The sequence below is a fragment of the Rousettus aegyptiacus genome, unplaced genomic scaffold, assembly GCF_014176215.1.
Source record: "Rousettus aegyptiacus isolate mRouAeg1 unplaced genomic scaffold, mRouAeg1.p scaffold_m13_p_7, whole genome shotgun sequence".
NCBI lineage: Eukaryota > Metazoa > Chordata > Mammalia > Chiroptera > Pteropodidae > Rousettus > Rousettus aegyptiacus.
The window spans coordinates 108,632,592-108,654,370 of NW_023416310.1; the positions used below are offsets into that span (position 1 = coordinate 108,632,592).

Consider the following 21,779-nt stretch of genomic DNA (forward strand, 5'->3'; position numbering starts at 1 on the left):
TGTGAGGTGGCTCTTGGGTGAGGCCACTAGGTTTCACTCTATCCTTCCACTCCAGTTCAAGGAACCCACATTCGTTGTTCAGCTCCAGCTGAGAAAATTCTCTCTACACCCTTCGATGGAAAAGGCAAGTGAGCTTTAGGAGTCAGAGAAGTCCCCACCCCTGGCCCCTGATTAGTCTGTTCTCATGCAAATGAGGACTCCAAATCCCCACAGTTTGATTGGTCCTAAAGGCACCATCCTGAGTGGTCAGAATGGAGCTGCTCTGATTAGTCATTGAAGATGCTAATGAGGCTATAGCTGCACAGCTTCCATTGGATGGAGAAAATCTCAGTCCTATTGATTGAAATAGGATCCTAGGAACTCTTTTGGAAGGGCTGGCTCTGACTGCAGGAACACAGTATAAGCAGGCAGTTTAGTGCAGAAGGCAAGCAATTCAGTGCAGACTTCTTCCTGAAGTGTGGCTTGTGTGAGAAGTTCATTTAGCAATGGCTGCTATGTTCTGTTTGTAAATTTGAGCCCAGTTAGCCACCAGGAGCCCTTCTCAACAGGTATGTTTATTCTTATGGTCAACAATAACAATACCTTTCTTCAACCTTCGTGAGGGGATGATACAAACAGTCTCACATAATTGTGAGAACTAAGTGAATATATGCTGGGTACTTACAACAGTACCTGGCACAAGATATGCCCTCAAAATGTTAACTGTTCTTCCCAGTGACAGAGATACAGTCTAAACACTATGGATCCTGGAGTCAGGTAGGTTTGGATGGCCACGTGAAGAGCAAGGACCAGACTGGCCATAAGACTACAAAAACATTTGGAAGCACGACTTCTGGCATGTCTTAGTGATACCTGATTAGGTAATCAGGTGGCACAAATGCAGCTTGCACATCTTAAAATACTGCATACTTTTCTCATTTAAGAAAGACACGGTGATGAATAATTTTTATGGCAACTTTTTTTTTTTTTAAGGATAGTGTGGCATCCAGGGTGACACACAGAACAGGGAGGGTACATCTACATGACTGCATCCTGGCACTTGCTGATAATAAACATTAGCACAACTGAGAAATCCTTGATGGGAAATAATCAAGCTTTGTATTTCTTTTCCCTTCATAAACTGGTATAAAAATATCAAAGTAAGAATATTACCAAAAATATATTTAGCAGGAGTTCAGATTGGCCAAGAAACTGGGAACCCTCCCACTCCAGGTGGGCGAGTTGTTTCCACATTTTCCTGCTGGCTAAGCCAGTGGTATACGGGAGAGAAGCACAAAGTACAAAGGGAAAGAGGAAAAGGAGAGGAATTAGACTACCCATTCTTAGATTAAATTTATGCATAAGGGAATTTTTAAGGGAATTATTTCCTTAACCTAAGACACTCATGTAGGTCAGAGTTATTTTGTACTAAGACTCTGGGGCTGGGGCACAGTAACCTGTTAGATCGTGTCTTCAGCAAGGTCAAGATGCCATTTTATTTTTTAGACGAGGCTACCCTTTGTTGACCTCACAGATTGCAAGGACCTTGTCAGCTTACAATCCCCCCCCCCTTTTTTTTTACACCTACAGAACCTGGTTTTCTTAAGTGGTCTCCCATCCAAGTACTAACCAGGCCCAACTTTGCTTAGCTTCTGAGATCAGATGGGATTGGGCTTGTTCACAGTAGCATGGCTATAGACCAAGGTGCCATTTTAAAAGCAGTTGCTAAACATGGAAGAAGGCAGCATTTTAGAGATGCTGCTGTCAAAGCTGGCAAACACAGGTGGACAGGCAGAATCCAGGTGCAAAATCAATCAGCTAGAGAAGAGTAAGACCTGACAAGAGGAGAATTAAAGGAACTTAAAAGGGGAGACTTGGAACAATTTTTTTTCTCCTGAAGAGCTGGCAGTGGCTGTTCATGGGAGCCCCTGGACATTGAAGTACGCAACAAAGTTGGAAGTGGGGTGGGAGAAATGGTGTAGATGATATAGGCTCTGTTTATCCCTCTGGCGACCAAATCAAAGTCGTGATGGAAAAAAGCAAACAGCAAGGAAAAATCACCTGGGATCTAGATAAACAAACCACACAACTAGGGAGAAATCTAAGCAAGCATCCTGCAACGGCAGAAGGTAAGACAGGGCAAGGACATGAAGCTGCCCAGTTTTAAGTGGCTGAGTGGAATGGAGGCAACAGCAGCAGCAGCAGCAGCAGCAGCAGCAGCAGCAGCAGCCAGCAGCTGCAGATACCTCTTAAAGGGGCTGTGGCTGCAAGCGGACTTCCGCAGTGGCAGACCTGCTTGCTTTGAGCACCAGTGCTGGTTGGGTTGCGCAGGGACTTACAGAGTGACACTGAGTAGTTGGAGTGAGGGCCTCAGCAAGTCTCACTCCCTGGCAGTAGTGCCAGGGGTATCCGTTGTTTCTCTGTTGAGCCCTCCCCACTCCCAATGCACAGACACAGCACCGCCATAGTCCTGACGTCATCAAACTGGATAACAGAGGTCACTCCACCCAAAGGATTCCCTGAAACTCTACCTCCCCCAACTCATGGCCCCACCAATCCACATCCAGGTGTATCCTCAGTGAGTCAGATGCTCCTTGCTGAGTGGTGCCTAGATTCACACCGGAGGCAGCTGGCCTCGGTTTCTGGTATGGCTTTTGAGGCAAGTACAAGCACAGCAACTGTGGATTGCTTGCTGAATCTTAGCAGGTAGCTCTAGAGGGGCACATGCTTGGGCTAAATTTGGCCTGCAGCTGAACACCTCTCAGGACTGTGCCACTGGATACCTACTATACAAACCCATACTAATAAGACCAGGAGACTTAGGAGCTTTGCTTAGTACATAGAAACAGACATAGAAAGGCAGCCAAAATGGAAAGACAAAGAAGCAGAAACCATATGAGAGAAGAGAACAGAGATCCAGAAAAAATAGTCAAGCAATATAACAGATGCAGAGTTCATAACACTGGTTATAAAGATGCTCAATGAACTTTTGGGAAGTGTAAAGAACTTCAACAAAGAGATAAAAAACATAAAAATGGAAATAGAAATTATAAAAGGGAACGAGTCTGAAATGAAGAATACATTATCTGAGATGAGAAGTATATTAAATGGAATAAACAAAGTAAGAAACAAAGTGAATAAAGAAGAGGATCAAATGACCTATATTGAGGGCAGGAAAGCCAAGAATGGAAAGTCAATTAGAATGGTAAGAAATAAGAAGCCAAGACTATAATAATTTAAGGAGCCTATGGGACACTATTAAAAGTAAAAATATCTGTCTCATTAGGGTACTGGAAGGAAAACAAGATGTTGAACAGCTATTTGAAGAAATAATGATGGAAAACTTCCCTAACCTGGTGAAGGAAACAGACATTCGACCCCAGGAAGCTCAGAGAATCCAAAGAGGCCCACACCAAGACACATCATATTTAAAATGCCAAAGGTTAAATACAAAGAGAGACTCTTAAAAGCAGCAAGAGAAAAGCAGGTAGTTACCTACAAGGGAGTACCCATGGATTGGCAGCTGATTTCTCAAAAGAAACTATGCAGGACAGAAGGGTTTGGAACAAAATATTCGACATGATAAAGACCCAGGATCTACAACCAAGAATATTTTATCCAGCGAAGCTATCATTTAAAGTTGAAGGACAGATAAAGAGCTTCTCAGAAATTTATCACCACCAAGCCAAAAATAAGCTAAAGAAATTTATCACCACCAAGCCAGTATTACAGGAAATGTTGGAGGAACTTCTTTAAGAAAAAACATGTATCAATAACAGGAATAAAGAATGGTAACAACTACATTCCTATCAATAAGTACTTCAAATGGAAAAGAATTAAATGCTCCAACTAAAAGAGTGGATTGAATTAGAAAACAAGACCCCTACATGATGCCTACAAGAGACTCATTTCAGATGAGAAGACACACACAGATTAAAAGGGGGGGGGGAGGATGGAAAAGATATTGCCTTGATGGACCTAGAAGTTATTTAAGTCAGACAGAGAAAGATAAATACCATGATTTCACTTATATGCAAAATCTAAGGAAAAAAAGAACAAACGAATCAAGAAGAGTCCCACAAATATAGTGTACAAGTTGGTAACAAACAGAGGGTAGGGGTTTGGGGGGATGGGAGAATGGGGTGAAGGGTTAAAAAAGTACAAATTAATAGTTAATGGATGGTCACAGAGATGAGGAGCATGGCATAGGGAATGCAGTTAGCATTAATATGATGGCTAGGTGGAGAGCCAGGGGAGGGAGGGAGCAATTGGGGGGACTGTTTTATAAACTATATAGATGTCTAACCAATGCACTGTATACTTGAAAGTAAGTAAAATGAATTAATTAAAAATAAAATGTAACAAAGTTCAGATACTACTCCTCTACTTGAATCCCTGCATGGCTAGAGTGCAACTGGACTTCCAGTGAGTTTACCCATTGGGTGATTCCATAGTACACAAGGAGAGTGCTGTGGGAGGGGGGCCAAGGTCCATTTCTCTGGCTCATAGCTTAGCTATGGTCCAGGGGAGGGAGTGGGGAGACTGGCTCATGTGTAAGTCCAGCACTTGCTCTGCCACATGCAGAGTCACCTTCTGGAGATGGCATGGCCCTGGGTATGCTGGGAGTCTCCTGCACTATGTGAAGCTAGGAGTAGTGAGAGATGGGCCAGATGTGCTGAGGATGCCATATCTCTGCTCACACTCTGAAACCCTAAAGGGTGTGGGTCCCAGTGGTCCTCCTCTCTTTCAGTCAGTGTCCATGTAGCCAATCGGCAAGACTAGAAAAGTGTGGTACAGAATGAACTACTCTTCCTCGGAATCTCTAATGTCTTAAGAGTAGCCTGGCTGAGGGCAGAGTAGAGAAGCCGCTCACAATAACTGCTGAAATCTTGCCTAACATCTTGCAGATCAGTCAGCAGAAGGTAGCCGAGTATTCTCCAAAACACACTTTTAGGTGTGAGTGAAAGGTGCCGCTCGGGCGGGGAGACTGCCTAGACAGAGCCATACTACTTCAGATTAGGAAAGCATAGAATAGCACCCAGGCAAATGCTGATCCCTTAGTTAAGGTCACACAATAAGGTGTTAATCATAAGGCAGAATACAATAAAGGTAGAGCTAAAGGCCGGCTTAAATAGTATTGCCATAAATACATCAGTTGGCCCAGACACATATAGTAGGCCATTTATTTATTTTTTGCCTCCCCAGAAAGGGATGAGTGAATAGGCATTTCAGAGGTCTACTTTCATCAAGACCAAAGCCTGGCAGCAGATAGGTCCGGGGGAAGGGGAGCACACTTTCAGATGAGGGCCTCAAACTACACTGATTCTGGGGGAGGGGCCGCCAGGGCTGTCACTGGGACAAATGAGGCTGTTAAAGTGGAAGCAGGTGTGGGATCCAGTTTTATAGCAGGCAGCTGCCAAGTGGCTGTAGCTCTCATTAAAAACAAACAACATGAACACCGAACAATTTAGAAAAATGTTTCTCAGGGATTCAAGGTAAGGAGGTGAGAGGACCAAGCAGGCCATATGGATAGTAACGAAGGCAGGTATCAGAGCAATGAGCAGTTTCTCTAGGTTATTGTGGAATCTTGAGCTGCCAGCCATACGAACCTGTAGAGGAACATGCCCAGGGCACAGATGGTCCCAAGTAACCTTTTAAAATGCTGCTTCACCTGCATCTTAGTAGAAAGTATGAATTGCTTCTTACTTAACAGGAGACACCTATAGCTGGCCTTTATTAAATGGAAGCTGAATTTAAGAGAACTTGGGCTTGAAGGCTGCGGGAAGCTTCAAGTCTGTTTAACCTGGAGGCCACTGATCCCACCATGACATCGAATGTCCTCTTCTGTGAATTGGAGCTCAGGTGCAGTATTTGCAAGGCCAGAAGGGCACCCGACTTGATGGAGAGCACTTTCACAGACTGGGAACCTACCATTCTGTTTCCCAGAACAATCGTTTACTTGTTCTGCCATCTTCATGATGTGGAATGTTCCAGCCTGCAGTAGTGTGGGCTCCCCTGGTGAGGGAGGGAAGAATGCCACCAGCGGTTAAGTGGACGAAGACACACAACTGTTATTTTATCTCTCTGATTTCTACTGACAGCACTGAAAGATTAGAGATGGTGAAGGAACTCCACCTGCAGGAATAGAGTATCACTCTAACCTTTGGACATACTGTTCCTGCCAGAGGTCACAGTGCTGTTGACCACTTCTCATACTCCCGGAATTACTCAACATGTTGCTCACCACTGTCAGAATGGGACAGGCTTTAAGCAGTGCAATACACAGAGGAGAGGGAGTGCGTACTTTCAAATGCAAAAGCAGAAATACAAAGCTCTCTGCTTTTCCTGTGAACACAGTTAATACCTTCAGAAAACTGGACAAAAACAGGGCAAGAACCAGGATGAAGTTCAATGTTCTGGGAGTGACAGATACACTCTAACACAGGGGTCGCCGAGGACTACCCAGCTGTGGGAAAGAGCGGGTGAGAACCTTTGAGAACTAGCCATGGGGATCCAATCTCTCTTGTCAGTTGCACATCCAGAAATGCCAAGCCACACAAGTGGAGGTGACCCAAACCACCACGAGGTTGGTTGGAATCGTCACACCTACATCCCTTATGTACAGTAACGGCAGTATAGAGCAATCAAAGGGCAATGTTTACACAGGCTAAGCCCCTACATTAGGTATCTCCCCAGGGTCAGAATCAAGCTAAGGCCCAGAGAAACTGGGTAACTCAAGAATTTTGATTAACCTCTCCTTTTCAGGTAGACATCCCAAGTTCTGAAAGCCAGATTTGGGGGCAATACCCACAATCATGGACTGTGTACAATGTTGGATCACCACACTCTTCAAGGGCAAATGGGGTGGTAATAAGTGACATGATGTTACCAGTTAGGAGCTGCTAAATCAAAGGAGGGACACACCATTCAAATGAATTGTTCCAGAAGGAGACAGGTTGGAAACCAGTGGACACACCGACCAGAGAGATCTGACAAAAACAATTTGAAGCAGAAGCTGGGGAGCAGACTTAAGTTCTGGGCTGATGCACGAGTGAATGCACTTTCTTTACTTTGGGTGTCAGCGGTTTGATTGAGAACAGAGGGTTCCATTAAAGGTGGAAACCCTTATGTAAAAGAATCAAAGAGAATGAAATGCTTGTAGACCAGTTCCTTACTTTCTTGTTTTTTTGCTACTCAACCTTAATTTTTATAATTTCACAATTTGTCTTAATAGGAAAAAATGTAAATTTGACAAAGTAATTTTTATGTTGTTGATGAAGCACTATTTTGGTTCTTAAACTTGGTAATTCAGACTAATTACACAGAACTGTTATTCAGTTGAGGCAGTTCTGAACTCTGAGGCATGTTTGCCATTCTTAATTTCTCAAAACCCACAATCCTGTAAAGCTTGACACTCAGTGGAAAAAAAAAAAAGACTATCTTGATATAAACTTCATGGTTATTCTCTAGAATGGATTCTCTTACATTCAATAATTAACATACTCAAGTCTCAAAGCTCTTTCTTATAAACTGCAGTCACATCACTTTTCTCCAATATGATGTCTCTGATGCTGGATGAGGTTTGCAGTCTGGTTGAAAGCTTTCCCACATTTATTACATTTGTAGGGTTTCTCTCCTGTGTGAATCCTCTGGTGTTGAGTAAGGTGTGTGCTTCGGATAAAGGCTTTCCCACAGATTTTACATTTGTAAGGTTTTTCTCTAGTATGAATTCTTTTATGTTGAGTAAGGGCTGAATGGTCACTGAAGGCTTTCTCACATATATTACATGTATATGGTTTTTCCCCGGTATGAATTCTCTGATGCTGGGCTAGGGCTGATTGGTCCCTGAAGGCTTTCTCACACAAACCACATCTATAAGGTTTCTCTCCAGTATGAATTTTCCGATGTCGAGCAAAGGATGAATTATCTCTGAAAGCTTTCCCACATTCATTACATTTATAAGGTTTCTCTCCAGTATGGATTCTCTGGTGTTCAGTAAGGGATGAGTTCACCCTGAAGGCCTTTCCACATTCATTACATTCAAAGGGCTTCTCCCCGGTATGAATTCTCTGATGCTGAAGAAAACTTGTACTCTGATTGAAGGCTTTCCCACATTCATTACATTTATAAGGTTTGTCTCCACTATGAATATTCTGGTGTTTGGTAAGATGTGCCCTGCACACAAAGGCTTTGTCACATATGTTACATTTAAAAGGTTTCTCTCCAGTATGTATTCTATGATGGTGGGCAAGGTGTATGTTTCGAATAAAAGCTTTTCCACATAAATTGCATTCAAAAGGTTTCTCTCCAGTGTGAATTTTCTGATGATAAGTAAGTGAGGAGCTCACTGAGAAGGCCTTGCCACATTCCTTACATTCATACGGTTTCTCACCTGTGTGAATTCTTTGGTGATGGATAAGGTGTGTACTCTGATGAAAGGCTTTCCCACATTCTCTACATTCATATCGCTTCTCTTTAATAAGAGTTTTCTGATTTGCATTAAGTTTTTCAGTGTGAATTTTCTGATGTTTATTAAGGGTTGAACTCTTAGTGAAGACTTTTCCACACTCACTACACTCAAAGGCTTTTTTGCTAGATTGAAATCCCTGACTTTGAACAAAAGATGAGCTCACGGTGCAGAGCTTCCCAGATTCATTACATTCCTGGTAACTACCCACAGATGAGGTTTTATGGTGAGTGAACACTACTTGCTGCAACTTTATCTCCTGGCCTCCACGCTGCCATTCCCATAGGCTATCATATTTCCAGCGACTATCTCTAGTGAATCTTTCCTTTATCACCCACTGATCCAATTCTTCTTCAGGAGTATCTTCCTTGAGAGTAGATTTCTTACTCACCGGCACAGTCATCCAGTCTGAAAGGCATCAAAAATAAAAATGTCTGTTTTATTCCAGTAAAATATCTACTTGGGATAAGATGAGCCTTTTTATAATCATAACAAAGAGGCTGCAGTTTTGAAAATTTCTTGAAGTGAAGAAAGGAAAGGGGAAGAGAAGTCAACAGAGCACAAAACAGGAAGGGGTTGATCTAATGTATAATGTATGAAGCAGGAGATCTTGGGAGCTTGAGTTTGGAAGTCACAGGCTTGGATTGGGATTCTGAGTATAATAGTTACTTTATTTGTAATTACAGATAAGTTACCTGACTTTCTAAGCCTCAAAAACACTTATACAGACCACATTATACTAATGATTAAAAAAAAAAAAAAGTACCTTGCCTATTTTAGTGATATGGTCTTTAAAATAATCCAGATGTGACCTTAAGAAACCATTGAAACTAGAGGCAATACTTGGCAGAAAAAATTCATCTCCAGAGTAACTACAAAATCCATCCTTTCAATGTTTAATACATTCATGTTAGCATTTGGATGGATAACAGAAAGTTAGGCTACTACTAATGCTGTGGGAAAGACCTCCTGCTACCAGTGAGGAAGCAATGTCTTCAAACCTATATGAACAATGTGACATCTACATGAGGAAAATATACTATGAGGATGTATATGTGAGCACAGAAAGTCAGGAGCAAGGCAGAAAACCTGCCAAGATGCACCCACTGGTCTCAGAGGACAAGGCCCTGAATCACTAGAATAGGACTCTGCTGCTGCGATAAGAATTGGGGTCCCTTGAATTATCTGACACATGATTCCTTTCTCCAAACACAAAGTTCGTGCTTACTCAACAACTGTCTGGCTTGGTATCTTTCATGGGAACCTTGATATTAACAAGTAGAGTTCAGGACTACATATTAGTTTTTCATATGTATTTGTGAATATCTGCCTTTTATGTTATCTATTTAAGACTCTGTACTAAGAGATGCAATATAATGACTAGTGACTAAACACACATGAGGCCGATTCCTGGGAAACCCTATTAAGAACAAGGCCCCTTCATTTCATTTCTTTTCCAACTCACCCCAGGAAATCTACAAAGAGCTATTATCAAAAAATAAACCCTGTAAAACTTATCTAGAACAGAAAGTTAAACAGGTGCATTTTAAGGCTAAAATCTTAGTGAGCTCAGGGAATATATCCTTGCTCAAGACAGAGAATGGGCAAAGTTAAACACCAGTATTACCAAATTTCAAAATCTTAAGGATAGACTTTTACTTCTAGACCTGATAGAGTAGCCTGACTGACATTCCTGAGGGAAACAACAGGAAAATCTGAAGTGGAAAAAAAAAAACTGTCTAAAGGCATCAGATATCACTTGAGCCCAACTTGACAGTCTAATTTTGGGGGCGAAAATGGAAATATAGAGAGTTGATTCCAACGCTTAATGGTTTTTATCTCATAAAATTTTCTGAATTCTTAAGCTTCTCAGGGCAAGAGACTAAAGCTAAGCAGAGGTTCAGAATTTTCTATGGTCTTGTAGAACTTTGGAGCTAAAAACTGGAGTTCAGGACCTTTTAAGGAAGAGGTGGGAGGGTGGTCAGAGTAAACATGTGAGGCTCTCATTTGGATTCAAATATTTGTATTATAGGGATCCCAGAAGGAGAAGAAAGAGAGAAAGAAACAAAAACTTTCTTTAAAAAAAAAAAAAAAGTTGAAAGCTTTCCTAAACTGGGAAAGGAAACAGACATCCAAGTCCAGGAAGCACAGAGAGTCCAAACTTTATGAACCCAAAGAGACCCACACCAAGACATACTGAAATTAAAATGGCAAAAGTTAAAGAGACAATCTTGAAGGAAGCAAGAGGAAAGCAACCAGTTATATACAAAGAAAATCACATAAGGGTATCAGCTGATTTAACAGCACCAACTTTATAGGCCAGAAGGGAGTGGCAGAACACCTTTAGAATGCTGAAAGAAAGGAACCTACAACCTAGAATACTACTCTTAACAAGATTATCATTTGGAATTGAAGGAGAGATCGTTTCCCAAACAAGCAAAAACTAAAGGAGTTCATCACCATTAATCCAACTTTCCAAGAAATGTTAAAGGTACTTCTTTAAGCAGAAAAGGAAAGGCCATAACCAGATATAAGAAAATAAGAGAAAGAAAAAATCTCACAGGTAAAGCCAAATATTTAATAATTACAACAAATTAGACAAGTAAAAAGCTACTATAAAGGTCAAAACAAAAAGTATCAAACTCAACTCGAACTACAATAAGTAGTTAGGAGATACACTACACAAAAAGATCTAATAATGACATTAATAACATAAAGCAAGGAGAGGGGAGTTAAATTAAGTCCTTACAGAATATATTCAAACTTAAATGCCTATCAGCTTATAATATAAAATGTATGTTATATCATTCTATACTGCTATACTGCTATAAATATAGAATGATATGCATAAATCTCATGGTAACCACAAACCAAAAAACATAAAAGATATACCAAGAATAAAGAGAAGGGAACCCAAACAAAACTCTAAAGAATACCAGCAAACCACAAAGAAAGAGATCAAGAGAAAAAGAAAGGAACAGAGGAGAATTATAAAAACGACCAAAAAACAATGAACAAAATGGCATATTTATCAATAATTTCTTTAAATGTAAATGGGTTAAATGTTCCAATAAAAAGACAAAAGGTGGCAGAATGGATTAAAAAAAAAAAAAGACCCATTGTATGCTACCTACAAGAGACTCACTGCAAACAGAAAGACAGAGTGAAAGTGCAAAGAGAAACAAAATGAAAGCTGGGGTAGCAATACTCATATCAAACAAAACAGACTTTAAAACACAAAATGTAAAAAGAAAATGACAAAAAAGAACACTGCATAATTATAAAGAATTGGATCTAAGAAGATATAACAATTATAAATATCTATGTACCCAATACAGGAGTACCTAAATATATAAAACAATTATTAATGAATGTAAAGTGAGAAAAACCACAGTAATACAATAATGGAAGGGATTTTTAACATCCCAGTCACATCAATGGATAGATCGTCAGACAGAAAATTAGTAAGGAAATAATGGCCTTAAATGTCACATTAGATCAGATTGACTATATAATTTTTTTTAAATTTCATCCAAAAACTGAAGAATATTTTTTTTTCAAGTGCACATAGAACATTCTCCAGAATGGATCATATATCAGGTGACAAAACAAGCCTCAATGAATTCAAGAAGACTGAAATCATATCAGGTATCTTTTCTGAGAACAATGGCATAAAAATCGGAAATCAACTACAGGAAGAAAACTGAAAAAAACACACCTATATGGAGACTAAACAATATGCTACTACACAACCAATGGATCAAAGAGAAAATCAAACAGGAAATCAAAAACCATCTTGAAGCAAATGAAACAAAAATACAACTTTTCGAAATGTATGGGATGCAGCAAAATCAGTTCAAAGATGGAAGTTCATAGCTTTACAGGTCTATCTCAAGAGACAAGAAAAATCCCAAATCTCACTCTGTATTTAAAGGAACTAGAAAAAAAGAACACACAAAACCAAAGGAAACAGTAGAAAGGAAATAGTTAAGATCAGAGTGGAAATAAATGAAATGGAAATTTAAAAACAATAGAAAAGATCGGTAAAAACTAAGAGCTTGTTCTTTGAAAAGATAAAATTGACAAATCTTTAGCCAAATTCATCAAGAAAAAGAGAGTCCAAATAAATTAAATCATAAATGAAAGAGAAGTTACAACTGACATCACGGAAATATAAAGACTTATTAAAGAATATTATGAACAATTATATGCCAACAAATTCAGCAACTTAAAAGAAATGTTATAATAAATTTCTGTAAATATGTAACCTTTAAGACTAAACCACATAGAAATAAAAAATCTAAACAGACTGATTTCTAGCAATGAAATTGAAGCAATAATCAAAAACTCCCAATGAATAGAAGTCCACGACCAGACAGCTTCACAGGTGAATTCTACCAAACATTCAAAGAAGAAATAATACCTATCCTTAAATCATTTCAAAAAATTGAAGAGGAAGGAATGCTTCCAAACTCAATCTATGAAGCCAACATTGTCCAGATACCAAAACCAAACAAAGACACTACAAAAAAGAAAATTACAGGCTAATATCCTTGATGAACACAAATGTAAAACTTCTCAATAAAATATTAGCAAACTGAATTCAACAATACATTGAAAGATTATAGATCACAACAAAGTGGGTTTCAATATAGGGATGCAAGAATGGTTCAATATCAATAAATCAATCAACATGATACATCACATTAGCAAAATAAAGGATAAAATCCATATGAATACCTCAATAGATGCACAGAAAGCATTTGACAAACTTCAGCATCTTTTTACACCAAAAACTCTTAACAAAGTGGGTATCAAAGGAACGTATTTCATTATTATGCAGGTTATATCTGACAAACCCCTAGCTAGTATCATACTCAATGGTGAAATGCTGAAAGATTTCCCTCTAAGATCAGGAACAAGACAAGAATTCTTGCTATAACCACCTCTATTCAACATAGTATTAGAAGTCCAAGCCATAGAATTCAGACAAGAAAAAAAAAGGCATTCAAATCTAAATGGAAGAAGTAAAACTCCAATTATTTGCAGATGATATAATACTATATATAGAAACTCTAAAGACTCCATTAAAAAGTTATTTGGACTAATAAATGAATTTAGTGAAGTTAAGGATATAGATCAAAATACAGAAATCTGTTGCATTTCTATATACCAATAACAGATGATCAGAAGGAGAAATTAAGAAAACAACCTCATTTACAATTGCATCAAAATGTAAAAAATCCCCAGGAATAAATTTAACCTAAGAGGTGAAAGATCTGCACTCTAAAACTATAAGACATTGAAGAAATTGAAGAAGATACAAATAAATGGAAGGATATACCATGCTCATGGATTGGAAGGATTAATATACAGATTCAATGCAATCCTTATTAAAATGCCAATAGACTTCTCAGAATTAGAAAAAATTAATTCTAAAATTCATATGGAACCACAAAAGGCTCTAAATAGCCAAAGAAATCCTGAAGAATAAGGTGGGAGGTACATGCTCTCTGATATCAAACTATACTACAGAGCTACAATAATCAAAACAGCATGGTACTGACATAAAAAATAGAGAGAGAGAGATCAATGGAATAGAAAGTCCAGAAATAGGTCCTCACTTATATGGTCAATTAATCTATGACAAAGAGGGCAAGGATATACGGTGGGGTAAAGACTGTCTCTTCAGTAATGATGATGGGAAAACTGGACAGATATATGCCAAAAAATAAAATTGGACCATTTTTTTTTACACAATATACAAAAATAATCTCAAAATAAATCAAAGACTTAATTGTAAGACCTAAAACCATAAAACTCCTTGAAGAAAATATAAGCAGCAAACTCTTTGACATCATTCTTTTTGGATATGTCTCCTCAGGCAAAGGCAACAACAAAAAAAATACACAAACGGGGCTACATCAAACTAAAAAGTATTTGCACAGCAAAGGAAATCAACAATAAAACAAACAAACAAACAAACAAAACTCTACTAAATGGGAAAAGATATTCGCCCGTGATACATCCAATAAAGGGCTAATATCCAATATAAGGAACTTGTACAACTTAACATTAAAAAGACAAACAATCTGATTTTAAAATGTGCAGAGGACCCGAATAGCATTTCTCCACATAGGACATACAGATAGATGGTCAACAGACATATGAAAAGCTGTTCAATGTCACTAATCATCAGGGAAATGCAAATTAAAACTACAATAAGATATCACTTCACACCTGTCAGAACGGCTAGAATCAATAAAAATGCTGGCGAGGACATGGAGAAAAGGAAACCCTGGTACTCTGTTGGTAAGATTGAAAATTAAAGTAACTACAATGGAAAACAGTATTAAAGTTCTTCAAAAAATTAAAACTAGAGCTATTATACAATCCATCAATTCTATTTCTGGTTATTTATCTGAAGAAGACAAAAACACTAATTTTGAAAATATAAGTGCACCCCTATATTCACTGTAGCATTACTGTAATAGCTAAGATATGGAAGCAACCTAGATGTCCATCAATAGATGAATGAATAAAGAAGTGGTACATATATACGATGGAATATTTAGCAATAAAAAATAAAATTTTGCCATTTGTGACAGAGAGATGGACCTGGAGGATATTGTGCTAAGTGAAATAAGTCAGACAGGGAAAGACAAAGACCATATGATTTCACTTATAAGTATAATTCAAAAAAGAAAAATGAATGAATAAATGAAATGAAAAAGAAACAGACCCATAGATACAGAGAACAAGCTGATGGTTGCCAAAGGGGATTGGTATAGAGGGATGGAAATTAAAAAAAAAAAAAAAAGTAGCATTGATATTTTCTATCAAGTTGGGGATTCCTGACCTGCACTAAAGAGTGCTGTTAGTTTATAGAGGTTAAAATAATACCATCATGTGCCCTTGATCGATCTCTCTCTCTCTCTCTCTCTCTCTCTCAAATTTGGAAATTTCAAAGCTGAATGAGTGGTATAACACTCAAGTCTCCTATCTCAGTTGTGGGGACTCCTTTTCTGCTGGTTCATTGTCATATGACAGGGTATGGGCAAGATGGGAAATATAACTACACCCTCCTTAGGTATTCAAGAGCAAAGTGGTGACATCTTGATTTCTTTCTGGTACGGAATCCCGAGTTTGAAGTCTCACTGTACAAGAGAAGTGCCAAGTAGACATACGAAGTCTGCAGTCACAAAACAAATATTGCAATAAATTGGGGCAGAAACTAGCTTGTGGTACTAAGGCATGAAGGAAAAGAAAAAAGAGCATCAGGAAAGTACAGCTTGCTACGTGAAAAAATCAAACTCAAAAGAATGAGAAGAAGAAGAACCTCAGGAATTTTACCTTTTTTGTCTTGGACCAAAGAGCTATTGTGTAGCTCAGAAATTCTTTAATCTTTGGACTTCAAAAACTGGACTGGAAATGGGAACAATGAAGCAGAAAATACCGAATTGCCTGGGATCCTTGGTTCATTAGCAGTAACACACACAGAACTCATCACTGCACCCATTTTTAACATTTCATTGTAAGGGAAAAATCACAGGCCAAATCTAGCAAAGGTTGTTATGTTTAACACATTAGCCTCATGTGCTTACTAGTGGTTTCTGAGTCTCCAAGGCTGAGAAATAATGTTAGGTGGGGTTATTTAATATGTGTTGTGGAAGGAGGAAACAAAACAAATAAAAAGAAGAGAAATACCAAAAATATGGATACAGAAATGTAAAAAAGAAAAAAAATGAAAAAGATTTTTTGTGCAAGCATTAGCCACAAGAAAGTTTGTATACTTATAACATCGGACAAATCTCACAAAAAAAAAGACTTTGACATATTTCATATTGACAAAAGGATTAATTCTCCAAGAACATATAACAAGTCTACATTTGCACATTACATAACTTCATAATGTATAAAATAAAAGTTGAGAGAATGAAAAGGAAAAACAGAAATCTTAACCATCACAGTGAGATGTTTATACATCACTCTCAATAAACCCGAATTCAAATCATTAAGAATAAGGATGATTTTAACAATTTGATGTACAAACTTGACCTAACTGATATACTTAGAACACTACACCTAACAATGACAGAATACACATTGTATTTAAATGCATACAGAACATTTACGAAGGCTGGGCCATAAAGCAGAATGAACATATTTCACAGGACTGAGAACACTCAGAATATGTTCTCTGAACTTAGTGGAATTAAGCCTGAAATGAATACCAAAATGCCAAAAAGATCATTAGAAAATCCACAGACATTTCTAAATTAAGCAATATATTTTTAAATAACTGATAGATTAAAGAAGAAACCATGGCAAAAATTAGAAAATATTTTAAATAGTAAAACCATAAAATGGAACCTACAGGATGCAGCTACAGCCATGTTTAGAAGGAAAAGTACATCTATCTGTCTGTTATCCATCTCAAGAGATAGAAAAATAACAAAGTAAACCCAAAGAAGAAGAAAAGAAATAATAAAGATAACAAAAATTAGTAATTTAATTAAAAAATGATAGAGCTCTAGCAAGCCTAATGAAGGAAAGTAAAAAGGAATATATTACTGATACCAAGAATGATACAGGTGATATCAGGATACCTTCTACAGAGGGCTCGTAAGAGAATAACATAATGAGGAAACCTTATGTCAATAAATTTGACAGTTTAGATGAAAGACTAAAATTCCTAGAAGAGTGCAATGTACTAAATCAGACACAAGAAGAAACAGAAAATCTGAATAGTCCTATATCAAACAAATAGACTGAATCCTCAATTTATAATTTTTTCACACAGAAATTTCCTATGTGAAAGGAAGGCAGAGATAGCTTCACTAATGAAGGCTTCTGAACATTTAAGGAAAAAATAACACCAATCTTAAATAGGCTATTCTAGAGAATGGAAAAGAAGGTATTATGAAGTTTGCAACACCTACCAGAATCTAATAAGAACACTAAAAAAATGTAAAACTGCAGACCATTTGCTCTCATTAACACAGATGCAAAATTCCTAAACAAAATATTAGCAAAAGGAACACAGTCATATAAAAAAGGATAATATATCACAAATAAGTTGAAATTCTAAGGTCATTTTCATATTTCAATCACTCACTATTATTTACCATATTAACAAAAATAAAGGAGAAAAATTACAACATTACTTCAATAGATGCTGAAAAAGCATCTGGCCCAATTTAACAGCCAGTCATGATAAGGCTCAGAAAAGTAGGATTAGAACCAAACTTCCTTAATCTGATCAAGAGTATCTACAAAAAAGTCTACACCAAACATCATCATAGTTAATTGTGAAATACTGAAAACACTTCCCTGAGACTGGGATGAAATAAGCATGTCTGTTATCGTTCTTTCTATTTAACATTGTACTATAAATCTTAATCAGTACAAGGTAAAGAAAGAAAAAAGGAAAAGGTTGGAAAGAAAAAATAAAAGTCATTATTCTCAAGTAACATGATTATGTTCACATAGAAACACAAAATATGGACACAAAATTAATAAAAGAATTTAGTAAAGTTACTAGATATAAGACCAGTATATAAAAACCAATAGTATAGCTACATACCAACAACAAATAATTGGAAAATCAAACTTTCAAAAGACATTTATAATTGCATTAAAAACAAAAGTACTTAGAAATAAATATAATGAAGAACTGTACATATAAACTACAAAAAAACCAATAGTATAGCTACATACCAACAAAAAATAATTGGAAAATCAAACTTTCAAAAGACATTTATAATTGCATTAAAAACAAAAAGTACTTAGAAATAAATATAATGAAGAACTGTACATATAAACTACAAAAATTTTAATTAAAGAAAACCTAAATAAATATAGGGATATACTATGTTCACAGAATGGAATACTTCTAATTCTCCCCAATTAACCTACAAATTAAGCCCAATTCTCATAAAAATTCCAGCATAAATTTTGTGGAAATTGAATAGACAATTCTAAAATTCTAAAAGAAAAGAACAAAGCTGGAGGACTTCCGTCATCAATTTTAAGACACATTATTATGTTAAATTAAAACAGTATTGTATTGGCACAAGATTTGATAAAAAGAATGAAACAGAACAGAGATTCCAGAAACACACCTTTACACAAACAGAGCAATGAAACAGATTATAGAACCCAGAATCAGACTCACACACTTGTAGTCACTATACATATGACAAAGGTGACACTGCAGTACAGTGGGAAATGACAGTCAATTTAGTAAGTGATCCTGAGTCAGCCGGGTATCCATATGAAAAACAATGACTAATGAATCTTCCTAGTGGATGTGGCAGTGTCTACTGAAGCTCACATTCTCATGAACATAGTACTCCCAGCTATGTACTCAAGAAGAATGTATACATATATTCTCTAAAAGAGACAGAAGAATGTTCATAGCAGCAGTATTCATAATAATAGCTCCAAGTCAGAAACAAACAAATATCTAGCAACAGTAGAATGTACAAATAGTGGTAGGTTTACCAGTGAAATATTGCACACCAATGAGAATGAACCAACTATTGCTACATGTGACAACATGGATGAATCTTAAACACACTGTTGAAGGAAAGTAATCAGGTACAGAAGAGTACATACTTTATGATTCCATTTATATGACGTTTTAAAGGGAAATAAAAGCAAAAATAAATTAATTAATGGGACTACATCAAACTAAAAAACTTGTGCACAGCAAAAGAAACCATCAGTGAAACGAAAAGGCAACCAACCAAAAGGAAGAAGATATTTGCAAATGATACATCCAATAAGAGGCCAATATCCAAAATATATAAAGACTTGCACAACTAAACAACAAAAAACAATCCGATTAAAAAATAGAGAACCTGAATAGACCTTTTTCCAAAAAACATATACAGATGGTTGACAGACACGAAAAGATTCTCAACATCACTAGTTATAAGGAAAATACAAAACAACAATGACATATGACCTCACGCCCTAGATAAAATGGCTATTATCTAAGGGGATCGTTTTATAAACTATGTAAATGTCTAACCAATGTACTGTATACTTCAAACTAATTTTAAAGATGGCTATTATCAAAACAACAAGAAATATAACAAGTGTTGGTGAGGATGTGGAGGAAAAGGAACCCTCAATACATTGTTGGTGGGAATATAAATTAGTGTAGCCATTATGGAAAACAGTATGGAGGTTCCGCAAAATATTAAGAATAGAACTATCATAGCATCCTGCAATTACACTTCTGAGTATCTATGTGAAAAATATGAAAACACTTATTCATAAAGACATATGAACCCCAATGTTCATTGCAGCATTATTCACAATAGCCAACACAGGGACACAACCTGAGTGTCCACCAATGGATGGCTGCATAAAGAAAATGTGGTACATATACACAACAGAATACTATTCAGGCATAAAAACGATGAAATATTGCCATTGCGACAACACAATGAATCTTGAGAGTATTATGCTAAATGAAATAAATCAAATGGAAAAAGACAAAGTCCATATGATTTTACTCACATGTGGAATATAAAACAAAAAGTAACAAATGAACTAACAAAACAAACAAAAACAAACCATAGATACAGACAAAGGAATGATGGTTAGCACAGGAGAGGGGGAGGAGGGAGAATTAGGTAGAAGGGGTCAAATACAAGGTGACAGAAGGAGACTAGACTTCAGTTGGTATGCGTGCAAGAGTATGAAGATGCCGAACTATAAGCTTGTACACATGAAAATTACATAATGTTATTAACAAATGTTACTCCAATAAATTTAATTTTAAAAAAGTTTTAAAATAGGCAAAACCAAAGCTATGGTCAGATAGTAGTTATGTTTAAGACAAAAGAAACAGAAGGGAATGGGTGGTTCTGGTGTGCTGCTAACATTCTATTTCTTGATGTAGGTGCTAAAGATACAGATGTATTTATACTATAAAATTTTGTTGAGTTGTAAACTTATGATTTGTGTACTCTTCCTTGTTAGTATTACTTTGGAAAAAGTTTACTTTAAAAAATCTGGGAGATGGATTCCAAAAAGGATAATTTGGCTCAGCAAAACTAACCAACTGAGATTTTTCTCTTCTACTAGCTATGGGGCAGCTATGTCTATGAAAGCGTCTTCTTGATCGTGGTAATAAAAACACATCTGTATATAAAAGAATATGTGTCTTTTTAATGTTTTAGGTTACAGGACACCCACTTAATTGTTTATGAAGAGGGGAGTCAAATGTACCCTGGCTTTACCACTCGGAAGATTAACTGAGGTAAGGAAGTCCGGACTCACTGAACCTAGGAGCACTCAGGGTCACTTTCATGGGGACCAGGTCACTTACACATGGGCTGAATCAAGGACTCCTATCCCTAGCTGCAATGGCCCACAATCAAATATATTTGAATTTCAAAGCCACATATATATATATATATAGCTTTAAACTATGTAACTCTAGGGTTTCAAGAAAGGCATGCAAGTAGTATGACCCAAGCACCCAGGGATGGGCCAGAAACTAGCCCAATTTACTTCCAAATCATCAAAGACTTCAAGGATTTGCATCATCAGGAACCTCCAGAAGTGTGTGTGTGTGTGTGGGGGGGGGGGCGGGGTTAGGGGAGGATAAAAGGAGTTTAAGGTCAATTTAAAAAGCTGTTAGGCTCCCAGAGCCCTTTCCCAATGCAGAGCAGCTAGGGACTAGGGACATCCCTCTCCAGACTCCGCAAAAGACCAGAGGCATTTTCTCCTGGAGAAAGTACATCAGAGCAGCTCTGGATGAAAAAAACAAATAAGGCAGCTAGTGGCGGGAGAGCTGTGTTGAAGTTTCGAGTCCCACTCACTCGCGTACAGCGCTTCCCAAAAGGACTTCAGCTTCCCACTGTTTAGCTGGGCAGACAGTCAGGGATGACCAGATGCTGAGACTAGCCTCTAACAGGAAAGAGATATCAAAAGAATCAAAGAGGAAATTTGAGAACACAGAGCCTATGAAGGAGGAAGATCTTTTTGAAAGTCATTATTTTTAGAGGTAAAATATTTTAGTTGTAAAGCATGAATAAGAGCTTACAAATAAAGCAATATTCAGAGAAACAAGTTCCTGGAAATTAAAAATGATAGCAGAATTTCAAAACTCAATAAATTCCTATAGTAAACAGTTAGAAAACCAGAAAAAAATGAAACAACTGTTTTTAGGTAATGAACAAGTGACAGGGAAAGATGGCAATCCCTGGGAGAAGGGAAACGGAGAAGGGAAAACCTAGGGATACCCCAGTTTGGCCCCTGGAGGCAGATTCCAGGTCATTGCACAGGACCAAACAGCCCAGGAGTCTCAATG

The 21,779-nt window shown here is 37.3% G+C and overlaps 1 protein-coding gene and 1 pseudogene across 3 annotated transcripts in view; both read right to left on the reverse strand.

Moving 5' to 3' along the window:
- Window positions 1–1,560: 1,560 nt before the first annotated feature.
- Window positions 1,561–1,679, reverse strand: LOC118606224 (annotated as a pseudogene).
- A 3,450-nt stretch (window positions 1,680–5,129) lies between these two features.
- Window positions 5,130–21,779, reverse strand: part of LOC107506996 (zinc finger protein 454) — a 48,698-nt gene continuing 32,048 nt past the window's right edge. For all 3 annotated transcript variants that reach the window (XM_016137972.2, XM_016137970.2, XM_016137973.2), the window contains one exon: window positions 5,130–8,854. In XM_016137972.2, the coding sequence (XP_015993458.2) occupies window positions 7,521–8,854 (1,334 nt within the window). In that variant the 3' untranslated portion in view covers window positions 5,130–7,520. The remainder of the gene's footprint in view (window positions 8,855–21,779) is intronic.